This window comes from Neophocaena asiaeorientalis, unplaced genomic scaffold, assembly GCF_003031525.2.
Source record: "Neophocaena asiaeorientalis asiaeorientalis breed wild unplaced genomic scaffold, Neophocaena_asiaeorientalis_V1.1 scaffold418, whole genome shotgun sequence".
Lineage (NCBI taxonomy): Eukaryota > Metazoa > Chordata > Mammalia > Artiodactyla > Phocoenidae > Neophocaena > Neophocaena asiaeorientalis.
The window spans coordinates 3,889,319-3,912,724 of NW_020175731.1; the positions used below are offsets into that span (position 1 = coordinate 3,889,319).

General features: G+C 40.9%; 1 protein-coding gene across 1 annotated transcript; it reads right to left on the minus strand.

The window, feature by feature from the left end:
* Positions 1-4,816: 4,816 nt before the first annotated feature.
* Positions 4,817-22,155, minus strand: HSP90B1 (heat shock protein 90 beta family member 1). The gene is made up of 18 exons (XM_024732139.1): positions 21,934-22,155; positions 20,821-20,923; positions 19,970-20,111; positions 19,289-19,405; positions 17,602-17,933; positions 13,544-13,655; positions 13,195-13,317; positions 11,777-11,893; positions 9,907-10,044; positions 9,745-9,822; positions 9,545-9,610; positions 8,806-9,075; positions 8,287-8,532; positions 7,638-7,774; positions 6,238-6,316; positions 5,991-6,146; positions 5,606-5,728; positions 4,817-5,114 (listed from the first exon to the last, which is right to left on the minus strand). The coding sequence occupies exons 1-18, from the start codon at positions 21,980-21,982 to the stop codon at positions 5,085-5,087; spliced, it is 2,418 nt and encodes an 805-aa protein (XP_024587907.1). The 5' UTR covers positions 21,983-22,155; the 3' UTR covers positions 4,817-5,084.
* Between the last annotated feature and the right edge of the window lie 1,251 nt (positions 22,156-23,406).

Sequence of the window (23,406 nt, forward strand, 5' to 3'; positions counted from 1 at the left end):
TTTACTGAGTCAAACTACTTGTGTTTAAGCACTAATACAATGCTAACTGCAAGAGGAAGTGCTCAGCAGATGTCAACTGATGCATTGAGATTTAGTTATGGTTTGACTAATGTTTCTTGAAAACTGCCAAAACTTATATCATCAGCTCCTCTAATGCGGTTTGATAGATACCTAGTCTTAAATATCATGTGAGAGAACATAGTTGCAGTGTCTCCTACCCTTATAATTCTGGTTTATTTCTCTGAATAAGCTTGACTATAACGGCAAATGGGAATTATAAGTTAACTATAATAAAAGTGACATTGACCATGAATGCTTAGGGTGAGAAGTTAATATATCTCTAAATATTGGAGAGTACTATTTGTACTGAACTGAATTCAGTTGAAATATTTAAAGTTTGAAATTCTTTTAGAGTTGCATATATAACACAATTATAAACATTGTGACTTGGACGGTCACAAGTTCTCTACCCCCAAATTTGAGACACCATTTGGCATTTAATTTCTCTTATAAAATATATTCTAAAATAACTGATAAACATAAATGAGTATTGTTATGGGTTGAATTGTATCCCCCCAAAAGATGTTGAAGTCCTAACTCCCAGTACCTGTGAGTGTGTATTTGGAAATAGGGTCTTTGCAATTGTAATGAAGTAAAGATGAGGTCATTAGGGTGGGCCCTAATCCAATGTGAATGGTGTCTTTTTATAAGAAGAGGAAAACGCCGTGTAAAGACAGACACACAGGGAGAATGCCAGGTGATAACAGAAGCAAAGTTTGGAGTGATGAAGCCACAAGCCAGGGGACACCACCAGAAGCTAGGAAGAGACAGGGCAGGATTCTACCCAGAGTCTGTGAACATGGCTCTGCTGACACCTGGATTTCGGACTTTTGGCCCCTAGAACTGTGAGACAATAAATTTCTGTTGTTTTAAGCCATCCACTTAGTGTTTCTTTGTTATGGCAGCCCTGGGAAACTAATAGCAACGTGTTAGCCCTTTTCTGAGTCTATGAAAGCAGGTCGAAAGTAATTTATAGAGCAGTCAGCTCTGTGTTCAGGGCTGTTTTTCCAAAAGAAGTTTTTAAAAATTCTGAATTTCTAATGATAATGTCTAAGCTTATTACTTCTTAGCCAGTTACCAGATTGCTACGTGATAGAGACCTTTGGGGTCAATGTTGAAATCTTAAATTCCTAAGTGCAAACAAAATGCTTTTGTTTCTCTCCATAGTCAGTGCCCTTTTAGTTTAACAGTATAAAGCAACTAAATGAGATGGTTTGTTTCCAGACTCATATACCAGATTTTTCTTTTCTACTCTGTGTCATTTGGTACTTTATCATATGTTCCCAGCACAAAGAGAATCTTCAATTCTGTCAGTGACAGATGAGCAGTACCCTACCCTAGGAAAACAAGGGCCGGGATTCTGAGGTAGAAGATGGGCTTTTTTTTTTTTAATGTCAATTTATTTATTTATTCATTCATTTATCTATTCATTTATGGCTGCGTTGGGTCTTCTTTGCTGCATGCGGGCTTTCTCTAGTTGCGGCGAGCAGGGGCTACTCTTTGTTGCGGTGCACGGGCTTCTCATTGCCGTGGCTTCTCTTGTTGCAGAGCACGGGCTCTAGGCGCGCGGGCTTCAGTAGTTGTGGCTCACGGGCTCCAGAGCGCAGGCTCAGTAGTTGTGGTGCACGGGCTTAGTTGCTCCGCGGCATGTGGGATCTTCCTGTACCAGGGATTGAACCCATGTCCCCTGCATTGGCAGGTGGACTCCCAACCACTGTGCCACCAGGGAAGTCCCCAGAAGATGGACTTTTTAGTTGAGACTGATAGCTGTTTCCTGATACATTATTTACTGTGCCCTTGTGCACGAGACTTCCCTTCTCTGTATCAAATTTCATAGCATCATTAACTGAATACATTTTTCTTGAAAAATAATTGTACACTTTACAAATGGTGAAGCTTGCCACAGCTGCCATTGCAAGGGCTTTATATCAAACTGGAAGAAGTCTATTTTTTTTTAGTTAAAGCGATTTAAAAATGTTTTCCCAAATATTAATTCGGTAATTCTAGTCGAGGTGCCTAACTTCCACAAGTAGTTGGAATTCCCAGAGCCTTCAGGGAAGGATACTTGATTTAGTATAAATCAACAAGAAAAAGTCATGATTTGAACCCAAATCTCCTACAAGACAATGGCTTCATGAAGGTGAAAAATTAATTTTATAGCTATTAAAATTCAAATGTACCAAAAGTAAAAATGCCATCATTTCAGTAAGTGCTGATTCTAAGTAACTTTAACCAAGGTATATATTATATATATTTTTTCCTTTTTTTAAGCTGACCCCATTGTGAAAAATGGACATTGTGGTGGGTGTAGAAATGTGGTCTCCGGATTCCCAGGAAAAGGCTTGTCACCCCAGCGCTGAATGCTCGTCAGCGAGCTCCCTTCAGCTGCCAGCTCCTGCAGGGACGGCCTCAGCTAGCACCACCTGGCTCAAAGCTGCACAGCACAGAGGGGCCGGCAGCTGTGAGGGACCCCGGTTCAGCTCACTTACCTGCACGGTTGGCTGAGGCTGGTTTTGGACTTGCGTTGCTGCTCGACTTCTCCTTCTGCACAGTCTCCTTTGCTTTCCTTCCACAGGTGCTCATCTAAGGGCACGCCTTCATAAATATTCTGCACACTAAACTCCATCTCAGTGCTTCCTGGAGAACCAAACCTGTGACAAAAACCAAGTATTAAAAGTAGAACTAGAGAGCTTCCCTGGTGGCACAGTGGTTGAGAGTCCGCCTGCCGATGCAGGGGACACGGGTTCGTGCCCCGGTCCGGGAAGATCCCACATGCCGCGGAGCGGCTGGGCCCGTGGGCCATAGCCGCTGAGCCTGCACGTCCGGAGCCTGTGCTCCGCAACGGGAGAGGCCACAACAGTGAGAGGCCCGCGTACCGCAAAAAAAAAAAAAAAAAAAAGAACTAGATCAGTTGTTAATAAAGCTGTGAGGGAACAGTTCACGACAGCTCAGCTGTAACCCGTCAGATAATTTAGACCAGTTAAACAGCTGTAGTGCAAGGTGTATATGGCATAGCTGCATAGCTGCCTGTTTCTACCAAAACCTCAGGGAGAATGATGCTTTTTACACTTCCTGATGGAAACAATGGAAATTTAGAATTTGTAATTGGAAGATTCTGAGAAGTTTCAGATGCCACAAATTTAATGCGACCTGATGGGTTTAATTTTTATGTCCTAACAACCTTCACTAAAAGTAGTAATTTATAGTGGCCAAAAAATGGGAAAACAAATACAACTATAGCTAATATAACATTGTATCAGGAAAGGAAGCTATACCTTAACTGATAGCCTGTTTCTCTATGACTGAGTTCCCATTTTCTTAAAAGGGAAAAGAAGCAGGGCAGATTTTTAAAAAGATGATTGTAGGGTATCTAGTAATTTCAAAGTGATGATTGCAAACTAAAAAAGGAGCTTGATGGGGAGGGGTAGGAAGCATATAATGATTAGAATTGCGAGAAGCCTAGAAAGTGTCCTAGATTATCAGGAAAATTGTGAAGTGTTCAACAACTTTATTGTACATAAAATTAGGTTCCACAGAATTTTCTCACACACCATGATCTCTGAATATGCAAATGAGTAACATTTTCTCTCCCTAGCCAGTTACAAAAAAAATACTATTTCAGATGGCTATATTTAGAGAAACCGTTTCTCCCGTAACACATTTTAAAACAAATTAAACATATCGATGAGGATCTTCACTCAGTATCTGTAGTTATACTTGTGGTAGGACTATAGATGATTTTAAAAAGATAGCCTTTTTATTTTGGAATAAATTTAGATTTACAGGAAAACTGCCAAGATAGCACAGTTCCTGTATCCCACTTCCTGTTTCCATGAATGCCCTCATCTTACATGACCATGCTACACATCACACATGCCAGAGCTAAGGCACAAATGAATATGTCTGACTCTGGATTTCTCCAGCTTTCACCCAGGTTACTACATTGCATTTAGTTGCCATGTCTCCTTTAGTTTCCTCCAGTCTGTGACTATTTGTTTTTTGGGTTGTTTTAAACATCTTTGTTGGAGTATAATTGCTTTACAGTGGTGTGTTAGTTTCTGTTTTATAACAAAGTGCATCTGCTATACATATATCCCCTTATCTCCTCCCTCTTGTGTCTCCCTCCCACCCTCCCTTTCTTTGGTTTTGACCTTAGAGTACTGTTCATATATTCTAGGTTAGGTTACGGTTAGGAACTTTTGGGAAGAATACCAGAGGTGAGGTACCCTTCCTCATCGCATCAGCGGGTACACGACGTCCCTGGTGATATGAACCTTGAGCACTTGGTTATTAAGGTAGCACTTGCCAAGTTTCTCTATAGAAAGTTACTGCTTTCTGCTTTCCATACTCCGGAAGACAGTCATTAAATCCAGCCCACACTGAAAAAGAAAAGGATTAAGCTCCACTTCCTAGAAAGGGGAGCTTCTGCATGTATTATTTGGAATTCTTCTGTAAGGAAGAGTATGTCTTCTTTCTATGGGTGGTTTTTAAAGATAATTTAAAAAAACCACTTGTCTTTAGTAAATATGAATTATTTTTGAAAGGAAGAAAACCCAAGACACATGATCTAAAAAATATTTTTCCTTCATTTTGTATCTATATGAGACAATGGATGTTCACTACTTATTGTGATCACTTCCTGATGTACGTAAGTCACTGTGCTGCACACCTTAAACTCATACAGTGCTGTATGTCAATTACATCACAATAAAACTGGAAGGAAAAAAATCGAATTATGAAAAGACAGGCAAGACACTGAATGTTTGGGATCTTTTTTATTTTTATACACATGACAAGATTTTACACCAATAGTCAGTTAAATAGTACAAATTTACATTCATGAGGAATGTTAAAAAAAAATTCAACTAAAAAACCCACTTCTTCCTGTGACCCAAAATCCCAACATTTGACAGTGCGGGGGAGAAGGGGGCTGGGGGGAGCATCCACAACAATTCTCTCCCAAAAGAAATGACTGAAATTTCACACTCCTTCTCCACACGGGATCCAAACGGCGACAGTGTAATTTACAGCTCATCTTTCTCAGCTGTAGATTTCTGTGAAAACAGAAAAATCAGAAGACATTAAAAACCAGCACAACAAACCTTAGCTCACAGAAGGTTCATGTATGGAAAAAACAATTGAAATGGACCCAGCCTATCCATTAACGTGAGCTGTAGGCTAGAACCTCACCTTGCTAATCTGAAAAATAACTTAGAGCCCAACAACAAGATCAACAGTCCCTGAACACAAACAGTCAAAAATTTAAAATAGCCTAATGTTGCTAGAGTTAAGGCAGAAGCAAGTGGCAAAGAATACAGCAGCACCATGGGCTAAGGAACGATCTGCTTAATAACATCTCAAGAATGGATGGCTAACCTAAGGGAATAAAGGAAGTGGGAAGATCAAAGTACACACTTTAAATAAAAAAGGGATTTGCTCCAGCTTTTGAATTTGATAATTAGATGACTATTTATTTCTTGACTTCTGTAACAGTCTTAGCTTTGCAAGAACTGAAAATGCAAGTCCCATTCTTGGTTTGTTCTACCTTTGCTGTTTCTTGTTCCTCCTCATCCGCTCCTGCATCCATTTCTTCGTCGTTGTCTTGCTCTGTGTCCTCTGCGGTATCCTCTGTTGTTTCTTCAGGTTCTTCTTCTGGTTCTTCTTCCACCTAAGGGGAACATTTATGAGCCCATTAATGCACTGAACACCTTGGATCTATTTTCACTTTGCTCACTTAAATGTATAAGATCATAATTAACCTCACTCCGGTTTATTCAGAACTGTAGAGTCAATCCTCTAATTAGAGTTAACCGTCAAGCTAACAAAGGGAGACAGACAAAAAAAGGATGTAAAAGGGGGGGAGCTTCTCATTAATTTCTAGCATTGTGCGTGACACCGGGGATTCAAACATTCAATAAATTACTTCAAACCTTTGCATCAGGGTCAATGTTTAAGCTGAGGCGAAGCATTCTTTCTATTCTATCTCCGTATGCTTTAGTGTCTGGTAAAAGATATCCTGACCGCAGTGTTGCTGTTTCAAACAAAACCACAGCAAGATCTGAAACTGTTTTGTCACCTTCATCTTCCTGAAATGGAAGAAGCCACACCTGATTAATATTAAAGGGTCCAAAGTAGTCAAATTAAAAGACAAAGGAGTATGGCTATGATACTGCTCACCTTAACTCGTCGAAGCATGTCTCTGATCAGTGGGTGTCTGGGGTTAATTTCAAATGTTTTCTTCTGGCTGGCATAGTAACTGTTACAAAGTAAAAAAACAAACATCGAATTTTAGGGTCCATGCATTTCCCACACTCTATTACTAACTCACATAATTACAGAGAACAACTTTTTGAAAAATCGACATGCTTATATATTGTTACATCATGCTTTCTATGTGTGTGGTTAGATGAAAGAGTACAATAATGAACTCTCATTTACTGATGAATCCCAAGTGCCTTTGTTGAGTGGATGAACTGATTTAATGTCCTGTTCACCCCTCTTAATGTATTCACTATCTTAACTGCATCTGTGTCTCCCCAGAGTTCTGGAACAGAACAGCCTGTGGGTGCTGCTCAAGTTAACACCTTCTCCACGATGCCTCACCCTATATGGTTCTAAGAAAAACCGCTTCTTTTCTCTGGAGTCAGCTGCAATGCCTCCGAGTATACCTTCATCGTCATTAGCATCCTACCATCCCCTGTGACTGTTCTCCCTCCTATAGCTGCATGCCGAGGACAGGGTGAAGCCCCTCTCCCTACATCCTGGTATAACCTATCATACATGCAAGCCTTAGAGGACTATGATTTGTCATCCTGACTAGTCTGAATGTCACAATTTATTTTATAAATATTACACATTGGTGAGTCACGCTAATTACGAATTATAGATATATTTTTAAATGGAGTTTGGGGATTGTGACAATGGAAATTACACTTAGGAGAAGAATCCTTAAGCTAGGCCTGGGGAAAAAAAGTATGATGATTAGGTAGCTAATAAGAAGGTATTCCAAGTAGAAGAGAATAAAAGCAAGGAAGAAGTCATTTTCAAAGCTATTGTTGTAATATTAAAAACTCGAAATACATATTTCTTGAAAATAAAGGGTACCAAAGACCCAGTGTACCTCCAGTACTTGGCCCTTGAGTTCAAATACTCGTTAACTTGTGCACCCTCTACCCTTTATTTTGTGGAGCATACTTGTTGGGGGTGAAAGGGGGGTGATTAAAAGCATTTAACTCCTTTAAGAAATATAAGTGTCATTAACTTCATCTGTAACTATTATCTAAAACTGTAAAAGAAGTCCAGATACCAGGCCAAGCATATAATCTAATGCCAAAAGACATTATGTGTAACAGATTAAGAAAATTTCCATCTGTAGATAAAATACTATAAAATAAATCACAACTTCAAGACCTTTTCTTTAGCAATCTAATGTAGCAATCTAATCCCTTTGTAAACTTATCTAATATACAACAGACACTTAAAACACCTCAGTTCTTTGTATAGAAGCTGCCATTATCTTCTAAAGGACGGCTGTACAAGAGCTAACGCCTCGGCAGGACTTCCCTGAGGATGCTTACTTTGTAGAGATGTCCTTGCCGGTCTGGTATGCTTGGGCTTTCATGATTCTCTCCATGTTGCCAGACCATCCGTACTGGCTGGCCACAAGAGCACATGGGGACTCTGTCAGGCGCTGAGAGACCACAGCCTTTTCAATCTTAGGATAAGGAAACCAAAAGTTAGAGATATATAAATATCAACAGGTAAGGTCGTGAAGTAATTGCATTTCAACTCCTTCAGGGCTCATCGCTTAAGATCATAAACGGAGGCAGATCAGAAAAGTACCTCTCATTCAGATCTTTAGGAAACTGTCATTTAATAATCTGAACTTTTCAGTCATAAATACTTAAACATCAACTTTTAAAAGCATTTAAAACTTACTTAAGTTTAATCGGTAAAAATTTAAGCTATTACAAAAACAGTATTAAACTATGGAAAACTTTCAATTACAAAGGGAAGAAAAATACCCACCCACAGGATAACACTTATCCTTTCAATTCTTTGTAGTTCATAACTTTTAAGCTCAACCTCCCAATAACTTCACTACAATATTAAATGTTGTTCTGTACAACTTTTAATGGTTACAAAAGTACCAGCTGCAAAGTTTAATTTGCTGACACAACACATTTTTTCAAATGAAGATGCTAGAATTTTCAATTTCTAGAATACCTTGTCCTTGAGGGCTTTATCTTTCATCCAATTGAGCAGAGGCTCAAATTCTTTCTCAATTGCTTCACGACTCTCCTTACTTTTCTCACTTTCATCAAACTTCACTCCTTCCTTGGCAACATTCTGGAACCTCTTCCCGTCGAACTCAGGAAGAGCCTGAATGCAGTATTCGTCCACAGGTTCTGTGAGATAAATCACTTCGTATCCCTTTTTCAGGAGTCGCTCAACAAATGGAGAAGATTCAGCCTACAAAATTAAGAAAGTAACAAAAATTTCCAAGCCTGGCCTTGGTATATTTTTTCATCCTAGTAGGTACATTTATGTAATACCAGCAACCCCATTTTACAGGTGGAGAATTAAGAGGTGCAGAGAATATAAATGACTTTCTTCCTATCAGTGACTGACAGGCCTCATAACCACTTCAGTTTATAATTTAAGTAAGTTTTCCTTTTTTTTTCCCCTCAAGAGTTGGCTATAAATGCCCCGCTACATACCAGGACCAGTTCAAGTTCACCTCACCTCTTTTCTGCTGGACCCAGCCATGAAGTAGATTTTGTCTTGCTTCTCCTTCATTCTTTCCACATACTGGTCTAGACTAGTAATGTCACTTGGATGGTAAGAAGACTGGAATCTAAGCAGTTTAGCAAGACGTGTTCGATTTGAGTGGTCTTCTATCACACCAAGCTTGATGTTGGTACCAAATTCTTTCCAAAAAGTATCATTGTATTTCTCATCAGCAATCTTCTTGATCATGTCCAGGGTTTTACGGACAAGTTTCTTTCTAATCACCTAAACAAAATTAAAGAGTAACTTTACAAAAGCTCATCGCAAACTTTTGAGAACATACAATACGTAAGGGAGCAGGGGAGTAGTGGTGAAAGATACAGATGCTGGTATTTATCAAGGGGCAGGGAATGGTGAGTACTCCTATGTCAGATGGAGCAGAAACTAAGTTGTCCCTGGAAACAGTCACAAGATTGTTTTAATGTTTATATTCTAACTTTAAGACCAGGTAGTGGGCATATATGGGTATTCGCTGCTCTTTCAACTTTTCTGTATGTTTGAAAATTTTTTATTATAAAATGTTGGGGGAAAAACAATCAGATTCTCAGGATTTGATCATTCCAGAGTAAAATTAAGTTCTTTATCTGAAAAGCCAAGGACTAGTCTCAAAACCTGGGAACTCCACTAATGGAGTCTTGTTCTCTGAGGCCCGACCAAAGAGCAAGGCGGCCGGTCTCTTCCCAGAGACACTCACCTTAAGCAGTTTATGTTGCTGAAGAGTCTCACGGGAAACATTCAAGGGGAGATCATCTGAGTCCACCTTCAGGTGGCAAAAGAAAGTCCAGTTAGCAATAAAAACACTCGAAAAAAATAAAACCAACCAACCCAAAGAAAACGCCACTTCCAGACTCCCACTCTAATCCCCTCTTCCCCCATTAATCCCCAGATACTTACAACACCCTTGACAAAATTCAGGTATTTGGGCATCATATCATGGAAGTCGTCTGTGATGAATACTCGGCGCACATACAGCTAAGCAGAAACCAAAAAATAGGTGACTTTCTGGAAATCATACTTTGAAATTTTAAACTCAGTTTATACCATTAAAAAACCCACCTTAATGTAATCGCTCTTCTTAGATCCATATTCATCAAACAGACCACGTGGCGCAGATGTGGGTACAAATAAAATTGACTTGAAGGTAACTTCCCCTTCAGCAGTAAAGTGGATATATGCCATGGGGTCATCGCTTTCCTAGAAAGTTGGTATCTTAGTCATTCAAAAGGCACAGGAAAAAGCGGTTTGCGATTCAAAAGGCACAGGAAAAAGCGATTTATTATGTCGTACACATTCAGTTTAACATTTAACTAACAAAAAAGTACCCTTACCAAAAAAGTGAAGGTGGGGGGCAAGGAGGGAAGAAGAAACAATTAAGATTGCACTTCTAGCTGGCTGTACATGGTTGTTCTGATGATGACTGTCAATAATATCACTCTATCGCCTAAACCTGGGGAAGGATGGATGAGTCTAGGTTCCACACATGTAAGAGAACAGGACAGGAAAACCACCGCCCTGCCTAAATGACAAAATAATATACAACATTTCATGAGTGTACTGTTCAACCAAAAAAGTACTCAGGAACAGGATTCTTCCATGAAATTTGGAACAGCAGTGGATAAAAAGAGGTATGTAAATAGCTATAAAGCATAAGGACAGAAATTTCCTGCATTATACATTACCGTACCCACATATGGCTACTGGACACTTGAAATGTATCTAGTCCACACTGAGATGTGCTGGTTAGTGTAAAACACACACCAGACTTTGACAACATGGTACAAATACACACCTCACAAAATAACCAACCAAACAAAAAAACCAAAAAGGAAACAACTCAATTTTTTATACTGATCACCTGTTGAAATAACACTGTTGGGTATATTGGGTTAAATAAAATATATTATTAAAAGTTAACTTCACCTGTTTCAACTATAAAAAAATGTAGCCTCTAAAAGACTTAAAATCACACACTGCTCACATATTTCTAATATAGCTGCTTGAGACGAAAGTACCTTTACATATGCACTAGGACTTTCGAGTTCACGGGAATGAAAGTAGAGGCAGAACCAAGGGAAAGTTTTTGGAAGTAAAGCTGAAAGGATGGTTGGATGTTAAGGTAAGGAAAACAAAGGTTAAGTAACGAATCAGCAGATGGAATAGAGCAAAGAACAAATACAATCACAGAATAATTAAGTTTTCTCTAGCTGTGCTAAGTCCATTAAACTGTTCGCTTTTGTGCAAGATGTTTGAGGAAACGTTAACTTGAAACAATTTTAGTCAATGCTAGTTTTGGATTCTAAGAGTTACAAGAAATGATCAGTAAAAGAAAACAAAACATTGGCAAGGAAATAGATTTAGTAATTATTCCTAGGCATATGACCTCAAAAGAAATGTTTGATGTTGTAAATAAGCTCTTCAATATTATGTTAAAAGTCATTCAATAACATGGTTTTAGGTCTTACAGGTTCTGTAGTAGAAATCAAGCATGTACCTAGTAGGCAGTTCTAAATCTTTTTTGTAGCACAGACCACTTGGCAATTTGGTGAAGCCTACAGATTCCTTCTGAGTAAAAAAAATTTTTTTTTTTTGCAGTACGTGGGCCTCTCACTGTTGTGGCCTCTCCCATTGCGGAGCACAGGCTCCGGACACCCAGGCTCAGCGGCCATGGCTCACAGGCCCAGCCGCTCCGCGGCATGTGGGATCTTCCCGGACTGGGGCACAAACCCGTGTCCCCTGCATTGGCAGGCGGCCTCTCAACCGCTACGCCAGCAGGGAAGCCCCGGAGTAAAATTTTTTTAATGCATAATATAAAATACACAGGATTAAAAAGGAAACCAGTTGTGTTCAAATAATTATAAAACTATTTTAAAACATATTTTTGATTTAGTAATGTTTCATTATCACATTATTCTAAAATAACATTTACCTTTGAAAATGATTTGTAGAAAGCTTTGTATTCATCCTCCTCCACTTCTTTCGATGGTCTCTGCCATATCGGTTTGATATCATTCATCAGTTCCCAATCCCAGACAGTTTTTTCAACCTGAAGTTACAGTATTTGATTAGTCTCTCCTAGCAGATATACCAGTAGTATCAATAGTTATACTACAGTAACCATAGCTTTAGAACATTTCAAAAAAATATTAATATAGGAAGCATCAAAGGGTACCTATACTGTAGTATGGTTCTTGCCAACTGGATCAAAAAAAATTTTTTTAAGTACTTCTGTCAACACTTAAGACTGTTATAATACAACAAAGACAAATGGTTATTCATTATAATTGATAACAATCCAATTAAGGTTTTTTCAGTTACTTTTTTTTTTTTTTTCTTCAGTTACTTTTAACTAGCTAAAATGTTATTTCATAAAAATACCTGTTTTGAGTTTAGAAGGATATACATCTTATGTATTTCTATTTCATGACTTATAGAAATCCAACATCTTACAATAAACATTTCTCAAAATCCACCATCATTACTTCTACCTACTCTACTACCTAAGCAGACCAGAGAACTAATTTTATAGTTGATATCTACATGACAAAAGAAGATGCAAAAAAGCTTCTTAAGCTTTTAAAATTCAAAACATGTCATAAGCCTTCAGTCCTGGGCAATATATGGAAGTCAGAGAACTCTTCATAAAAATGATCTGCATTTGCTACTTAAAACTTTCTGAGACAGAGAGAGAGAGAGAGAGAGAGAGAGAGAGCGCGCGCGCGCGCGCACACACACAGAGTTTGGTTTTAAAAGCTGACCCTAGGGACTCACTCCTTGAAAAAAGAAGACCATTAAGAACTGAAGCTTACCCTCAAATCGGTCTGTGCATATTTGGGTTTCTGTGTTTTGGTTTTTTTTTCCTGCATCTGTTTTTTCTAACATAAGCTAAACAATATTTTTTACCTTAGTTCTCCCCTCTCCCTGGTTTTATCAAGATATAATTGATACACATCACTGCATGAGTTTTAGGCATACAGCATAAAGGTTGAATTACACATATTGTGAAATGATCACCACTATAAGTTAACATCCATCATCTCATATAGATGAGAATAAAAGAATAAACAACACTTAAAAAAAACGGACCAAAGAAAGAAAAGTTTCTCCTTATAATGAGAACTCTCAGGATTTACTCTTACCTTTCCTATACACCATAGAGCAGCGTTAGCTCTACTTGTCATGCTGTACACGACATCCCTAGTACTTACTGACCTTATAACTGGAAGTCTGTACCTTCTTCCAACACCCCCCCCACCCCCGGCAACAACAAATCTGATCTCTTTTTCTATGGGTTTGGTACTTTATAACCTAAACAATATTTTAAGTAGGAAGATGAACCAGACTTACTTTTTTAGTTTTTGGTTTCTTTTCTTCTTCTTCTTCTTCTTCTACTGCAGCTTCATCATCAGATTCTTCTTTTTCTTCTTTTGCTGCTTCTTCTTCTTCCATGGGTTCCTCAACAGTTTCAGTCTGTTGAAGTAGAAAGTAGAATTACGGTTGAACTCATTTGTTTAATAATTCTGATTTCATCTATAGGATATGAAACAAAATTACAGCTGAAAAAGTCGATCTTCAGTAAGAAAACACTGAGAGTATCCTGTATTGAAAGAACCATATTTAACGTTCATTCTTTCAGTGTTAAATATTCGAATATGTGCCAAGGTAATACACATAAATTGTATTCCTACAGATTTACCTTGCTGCTCCATACATAAATAGGAAAGTTTATGAACTGTGAATATTTTTTCACGAGACTTTTAATTGTATCCAGTTCAAGGTAATCAGATGCTTCTTCTTTTAAAACAAGGCTGCAAAGAAAGTAAGACGTTTAGAGAAAGACATGATGGTTTAAAAGATCTGATTATAAATTTGTCTAAATACTCATATGACTATAATAGCCAGCAATTCTGTGTATAACCAACAATGTCCCCGTTATCCATGTTAAGAACTCTCATCACCGATAAAGGTTTGTGAGCTAAATATACCTAATATGGGTATGGTAAAGGAAGAACTTTCTTGCACTCCCTCAGGTGGAAAATATTCTTAGTTCCAAGTAAAAAAATGAAAATGTTCTCAACCTTCTCAACGTGCTGGATGTTTTTCATTTGAAGAACAGAAATCTTAAGTTAGCTGAAGGTGGGAAATCACTGCAATATTCTGGAGAAAAGTAGAATCTTATGCACTCTGATAGCAACCCTAGAAATCAAGTGATTATTGTAGTAACCCCCTAATAAAAACATGTTCCTTAAAAAAAGCTAGAAAATTAATCTGAACTATTGTTTACATTTGCATTAGACAAGAAAACAGTAACCACCTGTCACGTGACTATTTACATAAAAGTTAAAATCAGTTCTTTAGTTATATTGCCACATTCCAATAGTCACATGTAGGTAGTGGCTACCATATTGGACAGAGCAGTGATAGAACATTTCTATCACAGAAAGTTCTACTGGACAGCACTGGCTTAGATAATTACAATATCAAAAATTGTAGCACTGCTTCCTCTTCTTCCTTACTACCCCTTCTGCAAACACCTCCATCCACCAAGAATAATAATCACAACGTACTCTCAAACACAGCAGGTAGTCGTGATGTTTGTGCTCCCAATAAATATGGGCAATGTATCCATGGTTCTCTCCCTGCCTCAAAAAGCTTATAGTTTAGTAGCACCTGCCAACAAGTAGACAGCACATGATGACACAGCCTAGTGAGGGGACTAAATCTCTGGTCTTGGAGCATACACATTAGTGATCCAGGGTTAGTGGAGAGTTGCATCACTTTCGGATGCAAATTGAAGCTGATGGTTAGACATCTTAGTTAGAGGTATTTAAGAGGCAATTAGACATAAGAGTCCAGGGCCCCGTAGAGAGATCTAGACCAGGGGTTGGCAAACTCTGGCTGGCACCCATTAAGAAATTTTATTGGGATACAACCTCATCCTATATTGTCTATGGCTGCTTTCAAACTAGAATAGGAAAGTTGTGACATGTGACAGATCCTATAGTCCACGAGCTTAAAATATTTACTAGCTGATCCTTTAAGAAAAAGTTTGCTGACTTCTGATCTGGACTAAGAATATAGATTAGAGAACCCTGAGGAGGAGCTGGAACCTGGATCCAAGACAGTGGTTCAGACTGCATGCGGGACACGGGATAACGGAAAGGGCTGAAACAACTTTTGAAGAAAGAGAATATCAACATTTAGGCAACGGAAAGTTTAAAAAGATGAAGCTAGGTACTGAATGGATTGTTTTACGGTATGAGCAGTGGAATGCAAATTCTATAGAAAACACAAGAGAAAAACTACAAAAAAAAAAGAACCCATTGCTGGGAGCCATACCAACTAAAATAACCCTGAATCCACTGGATTTAGCAACAAGGATTACTGGTGACTTATTTCAATGGAAAGATGGTGGATAAAGTCAAAACACAGTAGGCTGAGTTGTGAACAGAAGGTGAAGTAGCAACAAAGGCAAGTATGCTTTTTTGAGAAGCTCAACAGTAGATGGGGGAGAAAAAGAGAGTGCATGCCTGACAGCTGCATGGGGCATGGCCCCACCTGCCTTTGTTCCTTTTCCCAGAGACTTCAATACGTTTACACTTTGATGGGAAAGAGGAAGGTGTTCAGGAAAGGCTGACTTGAAAAGACACGGTAGGCATCAATTTATGCTTAGTCTCTGAGGAGGTGGCGTGAGAGACAACAGATGAGAAGCAGAGACTAGCTTTAGGGAGAAATGTAGAATACTCCCTCATGGTAGTAGGAGGGACAGAGGCAATTTTTACAGCATTTACAGGATGCTAATTTCATGATCTCATTTAATCCTCACTAAATCTCTCATAAGGGTACAGTGGTGGCTAATTTAGGGGCACAGACAGGAGTAGGGAGGAAATTGAATTGTCAGATGGTTTCTACTTTATTAGTCAAATATAAGATGAAGTCATATGTATGCAGGGCAGGATCCTAACCTTGTCGCTTCCTTGCCTTTGCTCTCCTTTTCCCTTTGGCCATTCTAGACTTTCAGTTCCTCAAATGGGCCTCTTGCCTCTGGAACTTCCAACATGCTGTGCTTGCTGCCTAGAATATCTGAACCTAGTTTATTACCATTTCAGAAAGACCTTCTGATAAGGGAGGTATCCCTTAACTTCCTTTCTGGCATTTGCTACTCTGAAATTATCTCATGTTTTTTCTTCCTTAGTCGAATGAGCCACGTGAAAGTAGGGACAGCAACTGTCTTATTCTCCACTGTAGCCCTAAACCCTAGCAGGTAACAGGCACTCAAATGGATATCTGTTAAGTGAATGGTTGGGAAGGAGGGCTTAAAGAAAAAAGGTAATTTTGCCAAGGAAAGGAGAACCTGTTGTAAAATTTCATTTACTGATCAACCATCCATGCTACCGTAGGAAACCATCCTGATGACCCTTATTCATTCATACCAATACCTGCTAGTCATGCGTTAGGCTCTGGGAATGGGGTATTAACAAAATGTTTGCTCACATGGAGCGTCCATCTAGATGTCTCACCTGTCTCTTGGCAACCTAAGACATTAGCACCTCTTGGGACATCATTTTCTCTTTCTAGTTAAAAGATGCGATTTACCTGTATTCTCCTACCACCTAACAGAGAGGGTCCTGGGGTATAACTATTAGGGATGTCTCCTAAAGAGATCAGGAGATGTGAAAGGCAGGAGAAGGTAAATTTAGAACAGTAAATTAGTAAAAATACTAAAATGCAGTTGTCTAGTTTCATGAAAGGAAAATCTCTGACAATGAAAATAGGAAATGTCTTCTGGGATGAAGAAAATTGGTTGAAATGATAGATGTATGCTTGTTTCCTACCTGAATATTTAAAAATCCTTAATGTTGAGAAAATTTTAAACTGAATTAAGAAAAAAATCAAGACTGTAGGCACATTTTCACTTGGCAGAACTGGGCAAGTCAATTGACCTCTAAATTGGAATTTCTTTATCTCTAAGATGGAGAAAAAAACAAAAGGCAGAAAGCTGCCCTGTCGTCTGTCTGCTTCACACTTCACAGTGCTGCAAGCACCAGGAGATACTGGGCATAAGATATGTCTCATCGACACCAACAATAGGTACTGGCTTAAAATGAATTCCATATCAAATTCAATAACTAGTAACTATCCTCGAACGAGACGTTTTCTTCCAAAGAACTTTCTTAACTCTCTTCAAGTCCTTTATCTGTTCCTGTGCTCTCCAACCCGCCCCCAACCCTGGCTACTGTCTTGGCATGTTTTCAACCGTTACCCAGGCAACCCCAAGAGTCTCTTCTCATCCAGTCCTGCCATCCTCCATACCACCTTCAGAAAACTTTAACAAAGTTCATCAGAAATTCCATCAGTAACTGCCACCACCTGAAAGGAATTCCTTGAATCTTGTAAACACGCCGTGCCACCGCCATTATCCATGATGCTCCACAGACTGACACCACTTTTCTAAGTCCTGCTTACCTGGAAAACCTGGACAAGCCACTTGTTTCTGAGGCCTCCGATCTGCCTTCTCCCTGAAGAGCTAACCCTTCCTCCTTCAAGCCCTCCACAGACAGCAGCCACCATAACTCTGGGTCCGGCCCTTAGCAAGGCCTCAGAATACTTCAAGTGGTGAAAACTGTTCAAGTTCCTCATTTTTATAGGCAAAGAAATTAAGGCCCAGAATAAGCCGTTTGCTCAGAGCCAGAACTGGAGAATCAACATCCTCGTTACGACTATTAATTCTCATTAGGAATTAGTAATACTCACGTAATTGTCGTTCCCCGTCCTAGCGTGTTTCCTCTGGGGTCAGCAATTACGGAAAATTCATTGGAGTCGGACTCCCAGATGTGCTGGGTGTCGTTGTTGTGTTTCGATGTGACAATAACTTTATCTGCTACAAGGAAGGCAGAATAGAAACCGACACCAAACTGGCCAATCAGTTCTGAAGTTGACTGGCCATCTTCTTGTGCCTCAGTCATTTTGTTTAAAAACTCGCTCGTCCCAGATTTGGCTATGGTACCAAGGTTTTTAACCAACTCTTCCCGGGTCATTCCTACACCAGTATCTGTGACATGGAGCAGGTTCTTCTCCTTGTCACACTAAAACCAAGACAAGAACAAAACAGTTATACTTGCTCAATACTCATGATATAAAAAGGAAATACTGAGCTATATATTGAGAAACTACCAGCTTTGGACCACATCAATTTCAATAGAGAAAACAAAACTGAGATATTTTCCTCCATATAGTATTTTATGGCCTTTTCAAAAAGCGTACATCTTAAGCACAAGCATCTTTATAGAGAGTAATTTTAAGTTCAGTGTATTTGGTAAAGTATCCATATAAAGAGGGCAAGGACTGGTCTAAATGTCAAAGGGCAGAGACAGACCTAAATGAAGCAAGCTATTTAGGAAAAGAAAATGCAAGAAAAATAAAATTCTATGTTTCACCTATTTCTTTGATAGAAATTAAAAGGATTCAAAACTTGAATGACTTCTGTCTTTGGAATCTGTGGTGACCAATGTTCTTCACTAAACATTCCCAGCTCTCTGTCTTCCAGAAATACAGTAGGAATATACTTCCTCCACTTATGGTTGGGTAAGGCCATGTGACTAGCTCTGGCCAAGGAGTTGCAAGTGGGAGTCAGGAGTGTGGCTTTCAGGCTGGAGCCTTTAATTGATGCGAGACCCTCCAAGCTTTCTCTGCACCGTGGCAACCAGCTACACTTCAGATGGTGGCTGCTCAATCAGCCTGTGTCATAGAGATGATGCAAAGCAAAGGCCATAGGCAGCCATGATTGATGATTTAAGCCAGGGGTTGGCAAACTTTTCCTGGAAAAGGGCCAGAGAGTATTTTAGGCTTTGTGGACCATACGGTCTCTGTCAAAAGCAGTCACAGATAATACACAAACGGGCATGGCTGTGTTCCAAAAACATTATTTATAAAAGCAGGACTTCCCTGGTGGCGCAGTGGTTAAGAATCCACCTGTCAATGCAGGGGACACCGGTTCGAGCCCTGGTCCGGGAAGATCCCACATGCCGCGGAGCAACTAAGCCCATGCGCCACAACTACTGAGCCCTCGCTCCACAACTACTGAAGCCCACACACCTAGAGCCCACGCTCCGCAACAAGAGAAGCCACCACAAGGAGAAGCCTGTGCACCTCAACGAAGAGTAGACCCCTGCTCACTGCAACTAGAGAAAGCCCTCACACAGCAACAAAGACCCAACGCAGCCAAAGAAAAAAATAAAATATAATGTTAAAAATATATATATAAAAATAAAAACAGGCAGCAGGTCAGATTTGACCCACAGGCCATATTTGGCTGAGCCCTGATTAAAGTCCCCGACACTTGGGAATTGTTATTGCTCCTAACCTAGCCTATCTTGACTGATACGCATTCTCTATCTCTAAGAATTCTTTGTAGTTAAAAAGAAAATTGTTCTAAGCTTACCTTAATTTTAACCGTTAATTCCTCATTTCCAGCAAGAGCATTTTCATCAGTCAATGATATTAGCCTTATCTTATCTAAAGCATCAGAAGCGTTCGAAATCAGTTCTCTCAGGAAAATCTAAATGGAAGCCAGATTTAATACACACTTAGATTAGCCTCAAGATACACGAGACATTAAATTTAATGGCAAACTCATTTTATTTCTACTCTTTACTCTGAAAAAGCACTCTTCAAGGACTAGACTTCTATGGTACAGAGGTGGCGTTACTCTCCTGGTGAAAGGAGGCACAGCTCTCTACACAAGGGACTGTAGCTACTACAAGGAACACCTGAACTGCTGAGCGTAGCTGATACTCTATTTTTCCTCCTAATGATCTTTCTGTATGCAATACTCGAGGCTTAGTTTGTTATGACTGAACGTAAGACTCACAACTATTTAGCAGGCCACGAAAACAGTTGGAGGGGAAAGGGAAAAAAAAAAAAGGAAAATGTTTAGCAACCCTCTCCCTCCCCCCAAACACACACAAATAGGTATCTAGTAGTGATTCTTGTACATACTGGGTTTTTAAACTCTGCCAACTACTTGCTTGGAATTGCTATGTCAGCACATTCACTATGAAAGTTAACAAGTTAGCTACCATACGGAAACAAAACAACATTATCATAACCACATGTTGCTTACCTCTTTATTTTTATACAATGAATTGATGATAAGTTTCATCATTCTGTTAACTTCGGCTTGGAAGGCAAACTTTTCTGATTTCTCTCTAAGTTCTCTTATCTGGGATGCATTTAATCCATCCAACTGAATAGCTTCTTCCTCTCTAAGGAAATAAATTTGATCAACTAATACTGCATTACTTAATTCCCTCCAAAAATATAGGATCTGTGATGAGAGCAGAGTGATCTCTTCAGGTTGTCTTAATGGTTAAAAGGCTAAAATGCAAACCTTTACATTACTAGCCTACCATCTCATTATTATTTTATCACAGTAGTACATTACCTTTAACAGCAAGTTGGAAATACTCTGTGTTAAACATTGTCAGAAAAATAAACCCAACTTCCCTCTCCTAAAAAGCAAAGTCACACTCATTTATGTTCCCTCACAGGGAACCCTCTGCCTGGGAAACTTTGGCTTCTAAGGGTCTACAAAAGTTTAAGTCCTAAGAAGCCGAATCAAAACATTGCTCAACTGACAGAATTCCTTTTTAAAATTACTAAGTGTACACACCGGGTATACAACCAAAGGAAAAGCCTTTTCTAAGGTCTTAGGAAGACTATAGTGCTAGCATTCTGAAACAGAGTTATCAAAATAGTTTTCAAGGGAATTCGTCTCATTTTGACCAGTCATTCTTCTTAGTGGCAAAGTTAGGAGATACTACTATGTATGCACACACTTGCTACCCCTAACATTTTCTCTATTTAAATTCAGAGTATTAAACTTCATCTGGATCTTTTGAGAAGAGATACAAAAAAGCTACTGTATTCCAAGTTCCCAGCGGGTTATCTGTATAGTTTCAGAAGAACACAAACCTCTGTACTACTTCATCATCTGTCCTTGAGCCTTCTCTACTTTTACCCAGATCTTCTTCCACTGTCCCATCCACATCCACTTCATCGTCAGCCTGGACAGACCCTGATGGCAGATTTAACACCAGAAAACTCTTAAACATCGTTGCTTCATGTACTTCTCAGAAGAAACAAGATCAAACAGGGCCAGTGTAGTGGTTGCAAAATTCACTTGGCAAATAAGGGAGGGGGCGATGGAAGAATGGATCCACTGGTTTAAATATCCAATGTAAACCCACGTAAGCGTATTTCTTATGTAAGTTCAGATACTGAGGTCTCCCAGGAGATTTTGAAATACGGAGGCAGCCATCACTTCTAAAGGGCGGCCCTGGGATCCTTTATAAATACTGTTTAGCAGATTCGATTCCAGGCCCCTTCTACATTCACACGTGTTGCCCGCAGGCCGAGACTAGGCCTCCAAACTGACCATGCCAAAACTTAGGCCTTCAATACCACAAGGCAGAACACGATAAGGATTTGTGCAACCTCTAGCGAGGGGAACTGAAGGGCTCAGGAGCCTGAGAAAGCGAAGAGACGTTTAGAGATTTTAAGATGTTAAGGAGCTCGAGCAAAAGTGAGTCAAACACGCTGACACTGCCGGTTCGCTGCCCGCGGGCCTCACGCTCCACAGCCCAGCGGCTAAGAAAGGAAACTCGCGTTGGCGAGGCGTGGAAGCCTGGGGGCGGGGGGGGTCCTCAAACTCTGATGGCCAAAGGTTGCGGCATCTGACAAAACTCCTCCGGAAAGGGCACACACAATGCTCCCGGGGGACGGCGGGGAGGGGGGCACGAGCCCGAGGGAGGCCCCACCGCGAGGAGGCTGAGCCCTCTAGGAGCGGATACTAGGAGATGTATAAGGGATTAAAACGACTCCGTTCTCCTTTTACCTTTCCAGAGGAAGGAGAGAGTAAACGAAATCCCCTGAGCCTCTTTCGAGGAAAAGTAATGGACACCCCACAGAGCAAGCACAGGCCCTGTAATCACCCTCCCGGGCTCAACGCCCCCAGAACCTTCGAGAAGAGGCCGCGCTTGAGGAGGGGGGGCGTCCAGGGGGGCCCGCTCCTCCAGGATCACTCACCGAAGGTCAGCAGGACGCAGCAGAGGCCCAGCACCCACAGGGCCCTCATGGCGCACGGCTGGTGAGTCTCAAGTCCCCTTTGATCGCAGGAGCCGCCTCCGCCCCCCCCTACCACGCCAGGCTTCGATCCTCACACCTCAAGCCTTGCGATCCGCCCACTACCCCCAAGCAGGTCGGGCCGCTTTTCACCCCCACTTCTCGAGGGCGGGGGACGGGAAACACGAATCCACCAATCGTGCCGTACCACGCACCACCTGTACCCAATGGGGACTCGTGGGGGGGGACCGCAGTGCACCAATCGGAGCTGTCCAGGTGCGGTGTCCAATGCCCGAAGCGTGGCTCCTTCCGATTGGTCAGTCCTGGCTCCTTTTCTCCAATCAACTGGTTCCGCGGGCCCCTCTCACGCGGGACCGCCCCTTTGCCTGTGTTGCTCTGGTCTCTAAGGGAAACCCTCCAATGAACGTCAGCACAGAACACATCCTCCTTGCGGAGAGGTCACGCGGAACCACTTCCGGATCCTGAGCGCGCTTACTCCGTGACCAGGAGAAGCGGTAGCCATGGCAACGCGTTTTTCACGTTTCCCTTGTCCCTGCGTGGGGTCACGTTGGGAATGATTCCAGAGCGACTTTTCGCAGTCAGCTTTCTATCTGGCAGTGCTTCTCGGAATCGAGACACACGTGAGAAGTTGAAAATCCCCCGGCGCACTTTTCGATGGGGTTGGGGAGGAACTACAGTTCCCAGCATGCAACGTACTAGGGGGAAAACACTGTAGTGCATGCTGGGAATCGTAGTCTTTGATCAGCTGCGTAGTTTGGCCCTTTCGTCTGCCTTTTTCCCAGCGTGTCTTTGCGGGAACTCTGCGCTGCGTGTTTTAGAATTTATATCTCGTTCCCAGTGCCGTAGAAATTTCTACGTATTCCAGACTCTCTAGTGTACACAGCCTTCAGAACCTAGAAAGCCGCCAGGCCTTGGCCGAGGCCGCCCAGCGTTCTGGGGGTCGGCCTGAGTCCGGCCCAGCCTCCGGTTCATGGACGCGCCTTTCCGAATCTGGCTTCTCGTGCGTCACGTGGGCAGCCGGAGCTTCTGGTACGTCTGCACCTTTCACAGCCGGAATGCTAGGCCTTCTGTTTCGGTTTACAGAAGAGGGTAACGGGGCTTTTTTTTTTTTTCCCTTCCCTTACGGGAAATCGCGAGCAACTTTGATGCCCTGACTCCCTCAGGAGAGTTCAAAGGCGGTGAACCGGTGGTCCCAGAGTCCCTGCTATGAGTCAGGCGAAGAGCATGGTATTAAAGTCCAGTCTAGCAGAAAAAAAAAAAAAAACCACTCTCAGTTTGACGGGTGCAGGAGGATACACCTGCAGATCTTTGAAAGCAAAACCTGTGGGACTGCAAATGAGCGAGAGAGTACAGCTTTGTAACTTCATAGAAATACAGAAAGACATAAAACACCAGGTGGCTTTCGTGTGAGGGAAG